Here is a 20,189-nt window from a genome sequence, read left to right as displayed (position 1 = left end):
TGCTTATACCCTCCCTTGAGAATTTTAAAAAGGAAACACGAAGTGTGTTTGTTTTTTTAAAGACAAGTTGGGTTCTCAGTGTGTAGCCTGGCTCGCCTCTATAGAGTCCAGGCTTCCCTCAAATTCACAGAGATTTAAGGCGAGAGCCATTATACTTGGCAAAGTTTTATGTTTTCAGCTTGCTGTTTTGTTGTTTTTTTTAGGATTTATTTTTATTTTATGAGCGGGAGTTTTTGCATGTATGGAGTGTACCATGTTCAGGCCTGCTGAAAATGGATGACAAAAGAGGGTGTCACACACCCTGAAGCTGGAGTTACAGGCTTCAGGAATGCCATGCAGGTACTGAGAACTGAACTCCAGGCTTTGGCAAGAACAGCAACTGCCATTACTCAGCCCTCTGAATGATTATGTGAAAACGGTGTATAATCTCTTTGTGGTTTTAGTAAAAATGCAATGTAGAATTCCCTTTTCTCACATTCAAACCTTCCTCAGTTACACAGGTCTCTGGCCCGGATGGAGATGGTTGTGCAGGCTGTACAGGACATGCCTCCTGAAACAGAACCCACTTCCAAGGAACCTTGCGTTTGCATGTGATGGTAACCTGCCAGCAGGTGGCACAAAGGCGGGAAGACACCCTTTCATGGCCTACGCGCTGCAGCTAATGGTGATCCTATTCTTTGGTAGTTTCTCTTTTTAAGGAGAGTCATTTTATACCGCCATTTAAAGTCTCCTAAGCTTCACAGAAAAAGTGAAGCTGGAAAAGTGAAGGGAAAGATTAAAGCAGAGTAAAATCTCTCACCAGTGCTGACCACAGAGCACTCCTCGCCCATTAGCTTGTGCCCTCAACAAGCCTCAGCTTGGTTAGTAGACTGGAGGGGTTGAGATACTGATGCATCATGTGGTTTGAAGCAGAGCACAGCAAACACCAGGGTTCATGCACTGTTTCACCCCCACAGTTAAACTGGCTGTATCTAAAATCCTTGTGATCGATGGTATCCTAGGTTAATATCACTAGAGTTTAAATTAGAAAATACAACAAAGCAAGCTGCCAATTAAATTTTGCACTTTTAATCATGTTAGGTTAAAAATTGGGAAAGCCTGCTATGTTTTTCACAAAGTGGCCATCATGGGCCACCTAGTTATATTTTGGTCAATGACGGCTGCATATAATTGTAAGCGCTTGTCACCCAGGGACACGGTAGCCCCTTAGATTGGTAAGCACCCTCTAATGACTCTTGTACAAGGGTGAAGCCCTTCTTAGAATGTGTCCCCCGTTAAGTGACACATATGCATATAGATATGTTTTAAAAGTGAGCAACCCTCAAACCTGAGCCCCTGCTGTTTCACTGGAGCCATGGCATGTGTGGTACCTGATTTCCCCTCACTGTTTGACGTCTTAGACAAACTGTATGGCATGCTTGACGGAAAGGCGGATTTTAAAGGAGGTCTTCCTCGTTTGGACTTCTGCCTCTCTTCATCCCTCTTTTCGTCCTTTTCACTATCTTCTTTATTCTGGGGAAGGACAAGAAAATCCATGAGAAGGGCCAAGTCCTTTCAAAAATAAACATTTTTGAACATTCTATTTCTCCAAGAAAATCTCTTCACTCCAAAACAAAAGGTCAGTTAATTTAAATGTCAAATCCTAATATGTGCTTAGAGAAAAATGTAAAACAGATTTCTAACCTATTCATATGAATACAATCACTCCCCCTGCCTCCTCATTTCCTGCCGAGCAAATGAAAGGCATCACAAGACACTAGGCAGACCCCTAGAGCAGGGACTGTGGATGGAAAGGGTGAGCAAGCGTGCAGTGGGCCAGCCGACAGGCCTGACACTGTGGAGATGGAAGTAAAAGAGATTTCCAGGGGTTCTCTGTGTCGTTCTAATGATGATGACAGTTATGCATCTGCCCAAACCTTCTGGGGGCACAAAGACCCAGAGATATCTTACGGCATTGTAAACTATGGGTGTTTACCACTGTAACAAATGGACCACTGCGGCGACGGTAAGGGGTTGACAGTGAATGACCACACCCAAATAGGGCAACGGGCGTACCCGAAATTCCTATACCTTATTTTCACTATGAAGGTAAGATGACTGAAAAACAGTATCTTACAGAAAAGACACAACTAGTGTAATTCCTGTATGTTTCTATCGTACGTGATATGAATGAATGAACATACCTTAACTTTTTTCTTTTGTTTTTTCTTTGGTCCGCCTTTGTCCAAGGGCCAGATTATCCTGTCAGCCTTGACCCATTCATCGTATCTGAAAGAAAAAGTTTAGCTTTCACAATGATATCATGATATCCTACCTGGAATATAGTCACAAACACACACACACACACCCCTCCACACACCTGTACACTCAATCAGTTAGGGAAAAAGTCTGTTTCTAGCGATGGCAAAGTGTGAACAGTCTAGTAGCTGTTGGCAAGGCATGGTAGCATCTGTCCCAGGTTCTCAGTACAGCCGCTGCGGCGCACGGGTGGCAGAAGCAGGAAGTTCTCTGTGAATTAGAGGACTGCCTGCTCTACAGAGGAAGTTCCAGGACAGCCAAAGCTACACAAAGAAACCCTTTCATACCCCTCCCCACCAAAAAAGAGGTTCAGAGAGTAGTCTGGGTAAGCAATCTCCTGATTCTAAACTACTTGAACTGCTTTGTGTTTCCATTCTCACAATCTGAACTTTCTTTTTGTTTTTTTTGAGACAAGGTTTCTCTGTTTTAGCTTTGGCTGAACTCATTCTATAGACCAGGCTGGCCTCCAACTCAGAGATCTACCTGCCTCTGTCTCCCGAGTGCTGGGATCAAAGGCATGCACCATCACCACCCAGCCACAATCTGAATTTATAAGCAGATTTTATATTAAAATTCATTCTGATAATTAAAAGATGTCAATTTGCAAGGAATCAGCTCCCAAACATTTATCGAGTCCCTTCTTTTTTTCTTCTCTAGAGCTCTAGCATCTATTATTCATAATAAAACTTTATTATGAAATTATAACATAATTTCAGTCTTAAATTATTTAGGAATATTTATATTCAATTTAATTTTCTTTGTCTACATTTGTTTCCTTTAGCCCAAGCTGAAGACTAATTTTTCTTGCACCTTTCTGCAAAACACTGTCAACACTTGAATTTCAACATAAATTACTAGTAAGAGACATTACTAGTAAGGGACAAATAGAATACCCAGAATTAAATAACACTTCTTGCGTTATACAAATGCACAGATATTTATAGCATTCAATAACACTGTAAACTAGTTGCCATGGAGACATGTAAAGCACATGGCTCAAGTATGTACAGGTTTTTAGCTGCCCTAGTACCATGATGTCTATACTACAGCTCAAAAGCCATTTCCTCGCAAATTATACAATAGTTAAACCTTTTGGAACAGAGATGGCTATTAATACCTTATTTATAAATACTTCTTAATTTGGAATTTAGACTTTTATTGAGGGCCTACCAACATACCAGGCACTATAGAATACATAGAGAAAAGACATGCTTTCATGTCTGATATAAAAAATACATCCTAGATAGTTAAGTATAGTCTGGTAAGTGCAGTAAGAAAGACATACACGTGACCTAGGGCTAAAAAGAAGAAAACACCTTACTCCTGAATTCCCTAGGACACATCAGACCGAACATCAGGTCCTCTCTGGAGGACCTCAGCATGGTCCGTGCTGGCCTGGTCTGAGGGGTAAATCAGGCAGGTATTAGCAGCCACATGGGCTCCTCTCACACTTGCGTTTTAGATGCTCCTGTTTTAGAAATGGGACTGAATCATCTAGAAACTATACAGCCGGAATTATACTAGCTTTTAGGAAGATACGTGGACAACAAAAAGTCACGGGTATCAGAGCGTGACTAATGAGCATGTGATGAAAGACTAGTAGAGTCATCAAGGAAAGCGAGAAGGGTGACGGGAAAGAGAAATTCTAGAGGGCACGACAGGGATGCACACAGCCAAAGCAGATGGCTGTGCACGACCTCTGCGGGGGAAGTGGATGACGTGCTGCAGCCGCCAGAGGTGGGAGTGAACTGACCAGGCTGGCCTGCTGAGTTACTCCGACCCTCAGAAGTTGTGCTGACAGCCAGCACACAGCACTTGCTACCTGCTGCCTGTGCTCTATGCACTTCCAATGCTAGCTAACGTGAGGATCGTAAGTCTACAGCTCATTGGTAAAGTAAGAACTCAAAGTCCCCAATCTGGGCTCAAGAGGTAGCTCAGAGTATAAGAGCATTGGCTGTTCCTGCAAAGGCCCTGAGTTCAATTCCCAGCAACCACAGGGTGGCTCACGGATATCTATAGTGAGATGTGGTGCCCTCTTCTGGCCTGCAGGTGTACATGCGGGCAGAACACTGTATGAATCATAAATGGTTAAAATCTTTTTTTTAAGTAGCCAATCGGGAGAGGAGGGAATGGAGTCATGACAGAGCACACAGCTAGAATGTGGAAAAGGCGGTGGCAATATGGCTCCACGCCAACCCAGAGCAGCCGCATCTTCACGCACACACTCAAAGGCTTGAGAGAAAAGCAGAACTTTGGACTGTGGGCCTCGGTGTTGCTCTAAGCTGCTCTGACTCTCACCGCCAGACGGCCGTCCTTCCCTTGACCATGACTAATTTCACTCACATCATTACCAGTCAAGTCTGCTCCATGCCCATGGAGGATCAAAACAGAAATAAGACAACTCCCTAATCATGTCTGAACACAGAAAAAAAAAAAAAAAAGGAGGGGGGGGACACTGTCCAAACCACAAAAATGGCAAAATATCCTTTTCCTCTGACTTAACAAGTCACTTGCTTCTTTACCAATTATAGGATTAACTTTCATCTAGCCTTCTCTCCTAGCTAAGATCTATTAAGAAAACCAATCACAGAATTTACATCAGCTTCCTGTCAGTACAGAACAAAGACTTCCTTAAACCCACTACATAACAGAAGCATTTTCAAATCTATGTCCCAACAACAGTTTCATTACTTAGCCAACTCAAAGCTATTACAGCGCCTGACAATGGCTTGACTTGTACAAAAGGAAACAAAGACGCACACAGCCTGGGCTCTGGCCTGGCTCCCTGACTGTTCTGCAGGGTCTTTGGAGTTCTGCACTGTCCCTGTTTCCTGAGGTGGAGCCTGAGCGTCCACAGACTCAGCCTCACCCTGGCCTCTTGTGTTCCGCCTCCCTGTAAAAGAGTAATAAACTCAGCTGTTCCAACGCCAGATCCTGCCGGACAATTTACCAAACGCACGAGGGCTCCCTACCACGCTGCTCTTTGCTAAGCACCTGGCAGAATGAGCTTCATTGCTTACCTGACATTCCATCCATAATAATGCACCAGGTACAGAACCTCCCCGTCATCCATCTCGGTGCCTTTAATGCTGGCTTCATAAATTTTCTGAGTTTTTCCTCGTCCATACTTCACTTTCACTTTGGTTCCTGTCAGGCAAGGCTCTGTGCTGTCTTCATCTTCCTCCCCTTCCGAGTCACATTTGCTCTCAGTTTCTTCCCTGCAGTGAATTACAACAGTGACAATGCTACTAAGAGCTTAACGGAGGGCAAGACAGTAAGTGATAAGAGATCCAGCATGTAGAGTCTTTACAACCTACGTTCACCTTGGTGACATGTCAGTGAAGGAGGAGGAGAAGAAGGAGGAGAAGGAGAAGATTTCATGGACTACTCACTAAGGAATTTATTATGTAAAGGTGCACTGTACAGGCGGAAACCCACACTTCATAAAGGCCAATCCATAATCACAGCTAATGATGATACTGACTCAACAAATCACTTTTAAACCAAAAAACAAAACAAAACAAAACAAAAAATCCATATGCCCAGGAATGGCCTTTGGGATTCATTCAAGTGCCACCTTACTTTTGAGACCTTTCTAAAGCTATTTTGTAAATTCTTCCAACTAATTATCTTAAATCTACTTTAGCACTCTTGTCTTCTCACTTTAGAAAGGTTCTTAGACTGTTCGGTGGGTAAAATAATGAACAAAGGCTACCTACCTTCGTAACCCTGTCTTTTAAACTAGTTACTGTTTTAAACATGAAGCTACTTGTTGAAATTGCAGGAGAGTGATGGTAGAACAAAGCTTTATAAGTTTATGTTGATTTCAATTTGTAACTCCTCTCCCAGCAGCTTTTGTTTCAATAAGTAAACATAAAGGGAATTCATAAGAGAAGTCCAGCACTTTTTAAAACACTGTGCCCATAACGTGAGAGCTTCTGCCATCTATTAACCTCAAGGACGACTGAGGTGTTCTAAGAAGTTCAAAAGCTTCAGGAAGGGTCTACAGTACACACAGGCCATCAGGCACACACAGGCCCTGGGTACATGACTGAAACTTTCGTAGCTCATTTGCTTTAGGAATATTTGCTCTCCAGGGATACTTCTCATAAATCTCCTTAAGAAATCATCTCAAAACACTGGAGAAAACCTACTTAAAATGGAAATGCTCATGACGCCTGATACAGACTGAGATATGTGCTGTCTGTTGTTTGTATACTCAACTTTTATTTAATAAAACAGAATATTATCCTTCGAAATGAAGATTGACTCTGCTGTTCTAAAATACATGCTCCATTTATGTACCAAGTATGAAGCATTTTAGCTATGTATTTATTCACAGACTCATTATTACTAGAACCTACTTTTTAATTTTAATTAGAACCTTTAATTTATTGTTTTAAATATTTAAAATCCTTACTCATTATTCTCAGCTCCAAATTATTTGCTGCTCCTTTTTAAATCCTGTTTGTACTTGGTTCTACAACTTTTTAAACTATTCCACAGACAGTTGCAGCAGCTCACTCACATGTCTCTTCACAGAGCACTGAGCACCTCTGCTGTTTCACCAATCACTACGGTTCTAACCCCTAACTCTCCCAATGGCTTATTTACAAATATTGTCCACTATCATTCAGACACAGCAGACCACTTTCTCCAAATTTGGCTTCAGAACACAAACTTCTAGAACATGTAGCATTCCATGGTAAAATAACTACAAAATAATTGGAGAAAAGCTTCTATTTTTAAGTAGTGTGTTATGCTGTTGTTTTACACTTGTTTTTTAGTAATACCTAACAATTAGTAAATTCATCTGATCACGTGTACAGAACGGCCCACTACACAGCCTGGCGTAACATTACCTTAATCTAGCTGAACTGCCTGGCTCTGGGCTACTAAGTCACTTCAATCCATGCAAGTCTAATACATGGAAAAAAAAATATAGTATTCACTCAACAGCAAACAGAATGGACACTAAGATGCTGGAACTGATCGATGAGATGTGGGGCAAGAACGCATTTTCCCAGCTAGATCAGGGGTGCATGCCACTTACTCTACCACGGTGGCTTGAAAAAGGAAAGTGTCTGAAGTAAAGCTGACACACAGAAACATCTGCAGCACTGTGCACCCTGTTAGCTTTCCCACATTGTGTACCTTTTTTAAAATGGAATTTTTGCTGTCGCTGTTTCCTCTTGTCCACTTCCTCCATTTTTCTCCAGCTCCCTTCCCTGCTGTCAACTGCAGGACCTTTCTTTTGACTGGGTGGCGCAGCCTTCTGTGAGGCCACTGTTTAGGGCACAAGTGCTATTAAAATGGTGCGACCAGTGTATTCTCCAATCCCGAAAGGCGACACACATCATCTTCACAATGTGTCTCACCTTCATTAGACAGAGGAACGGAAGTCCCAAGAAGAAGACATTCCCTCACACCTGAATCTCTAAGCAGGAACAAAGTGCTGCTGGACCCCAGACAGGCGCTTCTGGAGGACAGACATAAGACAATGTACCTCTCTTGGCTCTTCTCTTCCTCTTCATCTGACTCTTTCTCAGAATCCTCTTGCTTTTTAATTTTCTTCTCTTTGTGCTTTGGTGTACTTTTTCTCCCAAGTAGCAGCTCATTTTCTTTCTTCTCTGCTGTTTCATAGTCATCACCGACATCCTTATTTTCTATGTCATCTTTGACGAATTGGTCTTCTATTTTCTCTTCTTCTATTTCCTTTTTAATAGAATTTGCATCTCGAACAATTTTCCTTCGCCCCTAGTAGAGGGATAAAAGCTTTAAGAGAGCTAACAGTACAAAGAAAGACACCATTTCAGCTTTTTCTGAAGCCTCGCGGCGGTGACTCTCCTGACTCCCACTTGAGAGCAGAATCTGAACACCATGGTATGTACTGTTCTCTTCCTTTTGGAAGTAAAAGAATAACCAATACAAATCTCTTGATTTTGTCCAACATTACCAGGGTCCCTGGACACATAATACAGAAGGAAATTCTTTTTCCCTAGGGTGTGCAGTTCAGCTCAGTGGAAATGGAGCGAGTGCAAAGCCCTGGTTTGGGTACCTAGCACCCCCTCCCCAACCCCCACAAAATCTTTGCTCACAGTACTTCATTCCATTTTGTTTGGCAGTATTGGGGCCTTGCACATACTTAGCAAGTGGTCTCTCAAGGGTTTCATCCCTAACCATTTACCTGTTGACTACGATAAAAACATTAAATGAGTTATCTATATGTCAATGATAGAATTCTCTACTAATAATGTTGGGATGGCAGGATGGCTCAAAGAGTAAAGATACATACTCGCCACCAAGCCTGATGACATGAATTCATGACCTCCTTGCCTCACATGGTGGAAAGAGAAAGTAACTTCCATAAATTGTCCTCTGAATGTCACATATGGGCATGCACACACACACATGCAAAATAAACAAATGTTTAAAAAAATGTTTAAGTTAGTAATGATAACCTTCATAAATCTGCCCCCTTGACTTATAGCCTCTATGAAAGTTCTGTGATCTCCGATCTTATCATTTATTTAAATAAAAATTGGATATCAATAGATTTTATTACAACAAGAATAAAATATGAGTATATTTATGTGTGATTATGCTTTAAGGGCCTAATGGCATCAGTGTTTAAAACGTGAGCTTTTGGGCTGAGGAGGTAGCTCTGTATTTAAGAGTACTGGCAGCTCCTCCACAAGGCCAAAGTTTGCTTCTGAGCACCCCTTTCTTACAACTGCTTGTAATGGCAGCTCTGGAAGATTCACCACCCTCTTCACGACTCTGAGGGTAGCCACACCCAAGTGAAACAAATACATACACATAAAAACCTAACTAACTAACCGACCAATCAACCACCCAATCACCCACCCAACCAACTAACTAGTGAGATTTTTTTTTTTTGAATTAGCACCAAGCAGGAGGCACTTGTCCTGTTCTCTAGTGGGTCTCTACCAAACCTCTTGCTTGTCACCTGACTGTAAAACTGGTAAGCCTTCTCAAGACATTCTAAATTTTCCCTTCTTGTCAACTTGATAGCGATGGCAGAAGACTTTCCTCCTGCACTTAAAATGGAAAGGATTTAAAAGAGAGAGAGAGAAAAGGAGCTGGGGAGGTGACTCAGCATGGAAGAGTGCTTGCTCTGAAGATGCAAGGACCTGAGTTCATATTCCTGTGCCCACCATTAAAACTAAGCCGCACATGTGCCCATAACCCCAGTGCTGGGAGTTAGGGAAAGGGGCAGAGGAGAATTGCTGGCCATAGCTCACCTCCAGGGACTGTCTCAAGGGACTAAGGCAGAGAGAGATGGAGCAAGACATCTAACCTCTCCCATGGCCTCTGAATTTGCAGATACACACATACACACACTCACATGCACAAACTCTAAAACAAAAACCTAACAGTTCAACAAGGCATGATATAGTTCAACCCTATAATTCCAACACTTAGAAAATGGAGACTAGAAGGTCAAAAGTTCAAAGTTAGCCATAGCTACATAGTGAGCCGAGTCTAGCCTGCACTATATGAGTCCCTCTCATATAACAAAACTTTAAAATAAAAATAAACTTAAATTTACACCTTTTACGAAATTCATGAAAAGATTTCATTCATTAGATGACAGAATGGTCAGTTTAAAACAGGATTTCTGGGCTGGAGAGATGGCTCAGTGGGTAGGAGCTCAGTGTGCTCGTCCAGAGGACCCGGGTTCAATTCTCAGAACTGTCTGGTACTCCACTTCCAGAAGGTTCAGCACCCTCACATAGACATGCATGCAGGCAAAACACCCGTGCACATATCACAGAAACAAATCATGGAAAACAAAACAGGATTTCTGGGGCTGCAGAGATGGCTCAGGAGTTAAGAGCACTTAATGTTCTTGCAAAGGACCTGACCCACAAGGCAGTTTAAAGACATCTGTAACTCTAGTTCCAGGGGACCTGGTACCCCTTCCTGGCCTCTGCGGGCTCCAGGCATGCGCGTGTTGCACAGACATACATTCAGGCCAACACCAATACACATAAAATAAAAAGAAACAATTCTTTTTAAGAAGAGGAAAAGAAAAACCAACCAACCAACCAACCAACCAACCAACCAACCAACCAACCCACCCAGGATTTCTCAACAACTATGGGAGAAGATCACTTCACTTCACTTTGCCAACAAATGAGCTACATCAGGAACTGAAAACCGGGCCTGGGGGCACATGCCTTTAATCCCAGCACTGGGAGGCAGAAGCAAGCAGAGTTGGAGGCCAGCAGGGTCCAGCAGAGCCGGAGATACATACTGGAGAAAACCTGTCTCAAAAAGTCAAAATTCAAAAAAAAGGAACTGATTTCTTTGCTGGCGTAGCTGCCCACAAAATGATAAATCTTGCTATGCCGCTATCACTGGGCATGGATCACGATAGGGAGTGGTCGTCCTTCATAAAACTAATCAATGGAGAGGAACGGGGGGGGGGCGGGAGATAAAAATCAATGTCTGCCCACACGAAGCTGTACAGTATGCAGGCAGATCTACAGGCGGCACAGGAGGCACCAAGAGGCAATCCATTCGACCACTTAATGAGCACTCTCTACGCGCTGTGCGCATGGGATGCAACTTCAGTACAGAGGGGGAAGGAGAGAGCAAACTAACTCAGACTGCGCAAGTACATGCCAGATGCGAGGAGTGAGAAGGAGGTAGGAAGCAATCTCAGGTAGAGTAGCTGGTGCAGGTTTCACTGAGGTGACACTTCAGCAAGGAACTTGAGCAAGAAAGAGTACATGGGACTGAGCCAGACAGCAAAAACCTGAGCAGACAGCAAGAGAAAGTGGTGACTGTATACAGGGTGTGTGTGTGTGTGTGTGTGTGTGTGTGTGTGTTGTTTTCGTCTGTTTGGTTTGGGTTTTACAACAGGGTTTCATGCTGTGGTTCAGGCTGGCCTGGACCATGGTGTATGGCCGAGGTTGAACTCATGACAAACCTTTTGCCTTGGGATCCTGACAGCTGTGATTATAGGCAGGAGCCATCAGGCCTGGGAGGAAGAGTTTGGCAAGCAGGAGTAATCTGCTGTCCATAGAGAAAGGTCGCTATAATAACCTTGCTGCAACATTACTAAGTACTGGAACAGAAAATAGGCTTTCTGCACAAAATTTTGCATATGTAAATATCCACAATAAAACTTTTAAAATAATGCTTGGAGCAGATGAAACTAGTAAAAACTCACTCTTGGAGACTTTAGTTCTACGTCTTCTCTGTCACTTTCACTGTTTGAATCAGTATTCTCCTCAGGCTCACTCTTCACTTCCATTAAAGGCATTTCCTGGTCCACTTTTAGAGCCTCTTCCATTGATTCTTCGAAGTCTTTTTTTTCCACTTTTACTTTTGGTTCATGGTGGTGAATAGTTCTGAACTGAATATTTGCAGAGCGGCAGTACTCCTCAAAACCATAGAGATACCTAAACACACGATGTTTCAGCTTCAGAAATCTGAGCTTTGGCATTTCACTTGACTATTAGGCAAATAAATAGTAAAAACCACACCACTTAAAAGTATTCCTTTTATGTTAGTAATTTCTGAATGCCTTTGATACAATCAAACAGAAATGCTGTCAACTGGAAACTGTCCCGAGAACCTGAGACTCTGACAACTCAAAAGAGCCACCGCAGAGCACTGTTCTATCCAGACCAGTGGTTCTCAACCAGTGGTTCCCAATGCCTTTGGGGGGATCAGATGACCCCTTCACAGGGGCTGCATATCAGATATTTACATTAGGATTCATAACAGTAGCAAAATTATCGTCACGAAGTAACAAGGAAAAGAATTTCCTGGTCAAGGGTTACCACAAGCTGAGGAGCTGTATTACAGAGTTAGTGTCAGGACGGTAGAGACCCTCTGCTCTGAACACATAGAGAACCAAACTATAGACCATGAGCTGCAGCTGCAGGGGAGGCGCATCCTGCATCCTGCATCCCCGACTCTGAAGAGGAAATCAGCATTGCATGTGAAATGGAGTCAAGTAAGCTATGGACTCTGAATCCTTTCCAGGCACACGGGTCGACTAGCCTAAACTTTAACCTTTATGTCCCTTGTGCAGTGTTAATGCTGGTCCCTGTAAATGCTTGTTTGTTTAGTGTGTGGTTTCAAGACGGAGTTTCTCTGTACAGCCCTGGCTGTCCAGGAACTCGCTCTGTAGACCAGGCTGGCCTCAAACTCAGAGATCTGTCTGCCTCTGGAATCCTGGGATTAAAGGTGTGTGCCACCATACCTCACTGGTATTTCTTCTTCTTCCTTTTTTTTATATACCTTTTTATTGATTCACTAAATATTTCATATCATGTACTCCAATCCCGGCTCATCTCCATCTCTTCATACTCTCTCTGCCCTGGCAACCTCCCACAAAAAGAAACCAAAACCAAAACCTAAGCCAAAAACAAAGACTCACAAAAAACAAAACAAAATCTTGCAATGGACGCTGTGGCCTCTCACGACTCATCACATAATATACCTTTTCCCCAAACAGCTTTTGTTAATATTTATCTTTTAATCTTCGAAGCCGGACTACTTACTTTCTATAAGCAGTTTTTACATTGTAGGAAGCAGCTGAATTCAAAATTGGAATGCCAAGGTCCATATAAATTTGCTTCCACACAGCACCACTGTCAATCTGGAAAATTAAGATTTTTGTTAGCAACCATCAGAGGAAATAACATTACAGCAGCATTCTGTGCTCTTTAAGAAAATGTGTAGGTCAATGCAACGGCAGAGCTCTCATCGCACCAACACGTAGCCGTGCTCTACTTACGCTGTCACATCCCCCCTGATGGTAGACCAGTCTGAAGAGCTTGAAGAGATTGAGGTCTTTATAGCCCAAAACAGGTGGTTTGTTGATGGGAGTGCCTTTTTCAAACGCCAGAAGGAAAAAGAAAGTGTTTAGTCAAACGAAGAGTGCCAGTGTGGAAGTGCAGATACTGACTTCTGAATCAAGAACGTTTACTTACTACAGATGCACCCTGAGCAGGCCTTAACACACAAGGCCTGTGTTCTCTGTGCAGTTTTGTGGGCTCTCTGAATTTTATGAGATGCACACTCCTATGACCACTCAAGGTGCCTCTACACCAAGGAAATGGCTAAAATGAAATTAAAAATAGGGGCTGCTAGCTGTGCTCGCACTGGCGGGTCACTGCAGCAGGAGCGCATGCAGCAGGAAAGCTGCAGCTCCAGCCTTGCCGCTCACACGCACGGAAGCTGCATGCACTTCTCTGCAGGGTTTTTCAAAGACACAGGATGTCTGGAGCCAAATTCCTCGAGGACTTTCTAGGGCTACAAACTGCCAGAGTGTGATGATTTACAATGGTTCTCTTTCTTTTCCCTCTACTGGAAATCCTATCGCACTCAGAAGCGTAAGGCGCTAAGGATCAGGTGAGCTTACTCTCCATGAGCACAGCATTTTACCACTGAAATAAATTACTATGCAGAGTAATGCTATGATTGGTCACTTTTTATTTCAGACTATTTTAATCTTTTTATAAATACAAGGGAAACCAAATTTAATTATAGAAACACTGATTTCCTGTGTATTCTACTTAAAAGAGCTTGTTTTTATTTCCAACATTTAACGGACATCAGGTACAACTGATTCATAGGCTTTCTTTGGAATACAAGGCACTCCTAATAAGGCAGAAACAATGCACATACCTCAAACATAAAGCCATAAAAAAACAAAACAAAAACGACATACCTCTGTCTTCCATAAACTTATAAAGCTGTTGGAGGAAGTTGTCCCTCTCTTCAGGATCAGGCTCTTCCTCGGGCTGTAAAGGCAAGCACAGTGAGCAGAAAGAGACACGATGTTATCGTTGTTAATGTGAAGCCCTGATGTTTCATTTTAATGCTTTGGATTTTTCTGCTGTTCTGGGCTCAAACTCTAGGCCTTCCAAATGGTGGGAAAGTGCTCCACCGACTCCATCCCCAGCCCTTAATTCACAAGCTGGTAACAAGGACCTGCTGCAAATGTCCTCCAGTCTCTACCCTTCATCTCACCTTCTACTCTGACCCTGCCTTGAACATCATCAAAGACTAGTAAAACTCAAGAGGAAAAGATTCCAGAATGGAGCAAGAGGACTGTTTTTACTTCAATTGACTTTATTTGGGGGAAAAACAAGAATGTCATATGGCCCATACAAATACATTGGGAGGTAAGCATGGTAATGCCAAAAATATTTTTATATAAAATATTATCACTGAATGAATACAAACAAAGGTTGGAAAGGCAGTGGCAACAGTTTTATGTTTAGACGAGACTTATTTTTTCATTAATCTGAAATTTACTCAAGTAAATCATAAAAACTGTATTTTGGACCAGATCTCATGACCTCCTTGTCTCCCCCTAGCCTGCTTTCTCTACTGCTTTCCTTGCTCTGTATTTGCTACTGTAACCTTTTAAAAGCGTTTATAGACAATATTGTACCACAATGTCAAAAGGCTGGAGACTCTTTACCTCTGCTTCAAAGTAAAACCAAAAGAGCTGTTTATCAGCAAAGAAAGAAGCCACATGATTACTTAGTTGGGCATGTGCACTTCTGTAAAAAATAAAATTCCAATCCCCAGCTATCTAAGTGTTCCTATTTATTAATTATATAAATCTAATAGTATTTTCCTAAAATATTATTATGGATTAAAAGAAAATATCTTTGGGTTGACAAGATGGCTGAGCGGGGGAAGCACTACCACTATGCTTGACAACCACAGTTCAATCCCTGAGGCCCACAAGGTGGACAAAGAACTGACTCCCACACGTTACCATCTTACCTTCAGACTCATGCTGTGGCACACATGCACATACACATATGTGTTATAAAAATAAAATATCTTTTGGTAGATTACCTACAAGTATGTATTTGTAGTTTTTATGTTTTTGTTTTGAGACAGGGTCATGAGCAGGACAGGCTAACCTCAGCTCTGTAGGTAAGGATGACCTTGAACTCCTGATTTGCCTGTTCTCACCTCCCACATGCTGAGACTGTAGACCTACACCACATCTCACTTATGGAAATTATTTAAATCTCAGCAGTACTATGGAGAAATTAATAAAACACTAATGGGGCTGGAGATGGCTCAAAGGTTAAGAACACTTGCTGTTCTTCCAAAGGTCCTGAGTTCAATTCCCAGCATGGTGGCTCACAACCATCTATAGTAAGATCTGGTGTGCAGGTAGAATGCTGTATAAATAAATAAATAAAACATTAATGTTTCTCCCACATAAAGGATCATAACTTTGGAAAACAATGTTCCTATGTTCTAAGAGCATAATTCAGATTTTTGCCTTTTAAAAACCATGTTCTGATAAAAAGCAATGTTCAGGCAATAAATATTAAAAAGCTACAGGTACTTTAAAAATCGTGTTATCCTTTAAGAATTTTAATACCAAATACTATAGTCAGGGATCAATGACTGTGTAGTGGATTAAAATACAGATTTCTGTGAGTGCAGGCCCAACCTGGTCTACACAGTGAAGGCTATAACAACCAGAAGTACGTTGTTAGAATCGGTCTCAAAAAATAAATAAATAAATACAAGCAAACAAAATCAACCCACTAACTGCACAAATAAGGTTGTATCTAGCTATGCCAAATTTTTCAAGATTGAGTATATGTTTTTACAGATTAAAAATTGACAGTTTAGAGAGGCATAGGAGGAGATGCGGGAAGAAGGGTCAGACTGGGAGGGGAGGAGGAAGGGGGCTAGAGCTAGGAAGCAAAGTGAATGAATAAACTGTAATTAATAAAAAATTTAAAATTTGATAGTTTCAAGGCATTAAATTAACATATAATAGTACTTTAGGCTCTGTAAGAAAATGCGCCACAAAACTGTAAGTTTAGGCCCAGTTCTAAGACAGAAACACAAAACAAGAAATTCAATTTACACATATCTTCTCTTTCTCTCTCTCTCTCTCTCTTTCTTTTTTTCCAAGATAAGGTTTCTCTGTGTAGCCTTGGCTGTCCTGGAGTAGCTCTGGAGCCCAGGCTGGCCTCGGACTCACACAGATCCACCTGCCTCTGCCTCCCTGAGTGCTGAGATCACAAGGTGTGCGCCGGCCATGCCTACTTTCTTGAAAGAAAATTTCTACCAAAAATAAACAAGTAAGCTACAAATAAGGTTTTAACCTTACCTGATGGTTTTTGCAAAACTTAAAAATCTTAAATGTGATAACAAATCATTCACAGTTTTATGTAGCCGTGTTATATGCACTAGAAGATGCCCCTGTGCCAAGAACTGCCTTTGGCCTGGGACTCAAATCTGCCCCTGGCGTCCTGCCCAGGGATGTACATACCTCAGCACCTCTCTCCCGATGGAGAGCCAAGGGCTGCTGCATTTCTAAAGGACTTAAGTGTGGGAAAGGGCAGGAAGAGAAAGGTAAGGAACTCTCTAAACTGTAAGACTTCTTCCTGTCACGTAATCAAGGGTTAACGACACACTCTGTAAAAAGGCCAGAGCAAGGGAGAGGATTTTACGGATACAGAAGATACGTGTAGGTGGTTGTAATGTTAAGAAATTATACCATTACTGGACACCACTATATTCTACGTAGTATTTACAAGTAACTGTTTATCAACACTATCAAGTTTTGACTTTTCTGACATGAAGCACTATGTCTTCAAATTAAGTTCAAGTATTTCCTAATAGTGATAACGGAGCTGGGCAAGAGCACTGTGGATGAAAACAAGAGCACAGGGAACCATCTGTTTTTGCTGCGTTGATTCTGGCAAGTGGTGCAGACAGGCAGAAGAGGCCAACAGCACACACTGAAGTGCAGAGTGCGGGATCCGGAGGTGGAACCAACAGTCCCGCTGCCTTCGTGATGTTAAAGGAAGCCTTACAGTGTGGCTGCTGGTCCCTGGACAGCGAGCAGCAGAGACGGACAGAGGGAAGCTGTGATCAGAAAAGGGCTTTGTTACAAGGAGCCAAAGAACCACAACTTGGCATAGTGGAGGGATGCGACATTTTCATTTTTTTAAATTCTCAGCGATGCGTGAGGCAAAGGGACAGAAAGGGGAAGGATACTGTCATATCTGTCCACGGGGAAGAGGGAGCTGCTGCTGGCAGTCTTACTTTCTGTGATGGGACGATCACCCTGCCCTGAAGCAGGAGGGGGAGGGGGAGAATGACAGCAGAAAAGAAGCTGAGGGAAGAGGTTTCTATTGGTTTGGTTGTCTGTTTTTTCTTCCATTTTCCTCCATGCTGGCAGTGCTCAGTCTATGAGCTTCTGGAAGAGGTGACTTTTTTCACAACTTTAATCTCTGATGACTGGCATGTAGTTAGATAATCGTTGCATGATAAAAAGACATTTTTGAAACGGAGTTGAGAAGATTTTCTTCTATGTTTCACGCTGGCTGCAGTAAAGCCATGACAGCGGGGGAGGGAATAAGAGTACCTCAGGTGTTCCTAAGACATGCTGGCCAGACTGCTCATCTGCACCGGCCCCACATATACCTGGGAACGAATGCTCATTCAGAAACGGCATAAATTCTAGTGACAAGTAGACTTTATACCATTTTATTGGGTAGATAAATACAATTCATTACTCTTTTTTGATACAGGGTCTCCTTCTGTAACCTTGTCTAGCCTTGAATGGTGATTCTCCTGTCCAAGTGCTGAGGTTACTGGCATGTGCCACAAATAAACTAATACAAACACTTCAATTTTGCTGTTAAGTTTCCTAACAAATCATATCTACTTAATGGACTGCAAATCTGGAAGGTATCCAAACTGTCAAAATGCACATGGAGGCTGGCCTGAAAGTGGGAGCTTCTTCCTGCCTCTGCCTCTGACCAGATGGCTGCGGTTACAGATGGGCATCACCACTAGCTCCCGTGGCGTTCACGTGAGACGAGAACCTGGAACACAAAGCTTACCTCAACACCAGGAGGAGCTTGTCAGAAGTAGCCAAGTGGTGGCTGTGGGCTGTGGGACATGTGGAAGTGAGAGTAAAAAGGTAAACTGAGTCTGGTCAGGAAAGACCAGATTTTCAAAAGCCAGGATGAAAAGAAATATGTATAAAATAACAACAAAAACTGATACCAAAGTCAGTGTTCATCCGATATGGGCTGAAAGCTGTTAAAAGGTTTCCAATGGGCTAGTTACAAACAAGTATTGTTAAACAAGAATACTGAGGCAGGGCACAGAAAACTACCTCAAATTGGTAGGAGGAAAAAATATTTAAAAAGCACCAAAGTATTTATGTGTATGTAAGAGAGACAGAAAGAACGAGTACATTCTCTAAGAAAAGAGGTATTTTGAAAGGAGAGTTTGTGTCAAAGACTGCTCTAATTAACTTCAAACAGTGCAACAACTTATTTCAAACAGTAATTTCCCAATATTTTACATAATCCATATTTATTCATTTACTCATAAACTAGGTAACGAAGGTTTAATATGAGCCAGGCTCTGTACTGCTGCCAGGGTACCCTGGGCAGAAAGGATGAAAAACAAAATCCTGGGCATACACCTTGTGTTCATTCACAGGACAGAAGAGAAGAAACAAGGGGCTGGAGAAATGGCACAGCAGCTAAGAGCACTGGCTGCTGATCCTGGTTCAATCCCCAGCACCCACATGGCAGCTCACAACTGTTTGTAACTGTTCCAGGGCATCCACCTTTCTCACTCATGCAGGCAAAAAAATCAATGTATATAAAATAAAAATAGGTATTTTTAAAAAGAAAAAGGAAAAACAAAAAAACTTGAAGTGCTTGTGAAACCTGAGCCTAAGTTTTTTCATAAGAGAAATTCAGAAAACAGAGAAGATACTGGATAATCTGCTGAGTGTGAAGAAGCCTGCTTTGAAGGAATGATGGGTAATGTATCTATCTAACTACATCCACAGTACCTTTTATATACATACACACACACACACACACACACACCTCTTAAATATATATATACTGATAAGAGGGTTACACAGTTTTCAGTTAAAAACCAACAAGTCTGTAAATATTAGCAGGAAATTATTTGAGTTAGTCATCTTCACTGTATGTTTTAACAGTGGTAAGAAAAGGTGTATCTTACTAGTGGTAAAAGTTCTAGTACAACAGATGCATCACAAACATCTCAGTGGAATAGTTAATAACGACTTTAAAAAGAAAAAAATCTTTTAAGAATTTTTTAAAATGTATTACTTTTTATGTGCATTGGTGCTTTACCAATGTGTATGTGAGGGTGTCGATACCCTATAACTAGAGTTACAGTTGTGAGCCTCCATGTGGGTGCTGGGAGTTGAACCTGGGTCCTCTGAAAGCGCAGTCGTGCTCTTAACCGCTGCGCCAACTCTCCAGCCCTCGAGAGTATTTTTAAAGTGCTTGGAGAGCTCGTCAGGAACACGTGTTGCTCCTGGAGAAGGGTCTGACTCCTAGCATCCACACAGTGTCTCATAACCAGCTGTAACTCCCATTCCGGGGGACCTGATGCCTTACTCTGACTTCTGTGGACACCAAGCATGCACACAGTGCACAAACATGTGTTCAGGCAAAACACTCATGAACATAAAATAAAATAAAATACATAAAGCTTAAAAAATTAAAAAGCAAAGGCTTGGTACAGTGCTGTGTACCCGTGGTCTCAGCTACTTGGAGGCACGGCCAAGAGAACTGTGTGAGCACAGGGACTCAAGGTCAGCCTGCAGCACAGCAACACCCCATTCCCATGGAGGGAGAGGGAGGGGAAGCGAGGGAAAGGAAGGAGGGAGAGGCGAGGAGAGGGGAGCTTAAAATCTTGATCTTTAGTTCAGTGCTCACTGAACTGAATTTCAAGTACAAAAATTGACAGTTGAGCAGGAAATCAATCCCAGAACTTGGGAGGTAAAGGTAGTAGGAGCAGTTCAAGGTGATCTTCAGCTTCTTAGCAAGTATGAGGACAGCCTA

The 20,189-nt window shown here is 42.2% G+C and overlaps 1 protein-coding gene across 1 annotated transcript in view; it reads right to left on the bottom strand.

Moving 5' to 3' along the window:
• The window catches only part of Arid4a (AT-rich interaction domain 4A), a 68,943-nt gene that overhangs the window by 11,600 nt on the left and 37,154 nt on the right, over positions 1 to 20,189 (bottom strand). The window contains exons 12-19 of the mRNA XM_021642633.2: positions 14,015 to 14,087; positions 13,079 to 13,173; positions 12,843 to 12,940; positions 11,501 to 11,732; positions 7,805 to 8,055; positions 5,319 to 5,516; positions 2,184 to 2,268; positions 1,371 to 1,512 (exon numbers count right to left, since the gene is read on the bottom strand). Coding sequence (XP_021498308.1) covers positions 1,371 to 1,512; positions 2,184 to 2,268; positions 5,319 to 5,516; positions 7,805 to 8,055; positions 11,501 to 11,732; positions 12,843 to 12,940; positions 13,079 to 13,173; positions 14,015 to 14,087 — 1,174 coding nt within the window. The remainder of the gene's footprint in view (positions 1 to 1,370; positions 1,513 to 2,183; positions 2,269 to 5,318; positions 5,517 to 7,804; positions 8,056 to 11,500; positions 11,733 to 12,842; positions 12,941 to 13,078; positions 13,174 to 14,014; positions 14,088 to 20,189) is intronic.

Source organism: Meriones unguiculatus, chromosome 7, assembly GCF_030254825.1.
Source record: "Meriones unguiculatus strain TT.TT164.6M chromosome 7, Bangor_MerUng_6.1, whole genome shotgun sequence".
Classification (NCBI taxonomy): Eukaryota; Metazoa; Chordata; class Mammalia; order Rodentia; family Muridae; genus Meriones; species Meriones unguiculatus.
The sequence above is the reverse complement of the archived record's forward strand: the minus strand, read 5'-3'. Positions and strand labels throughout refer to the sequence as shown.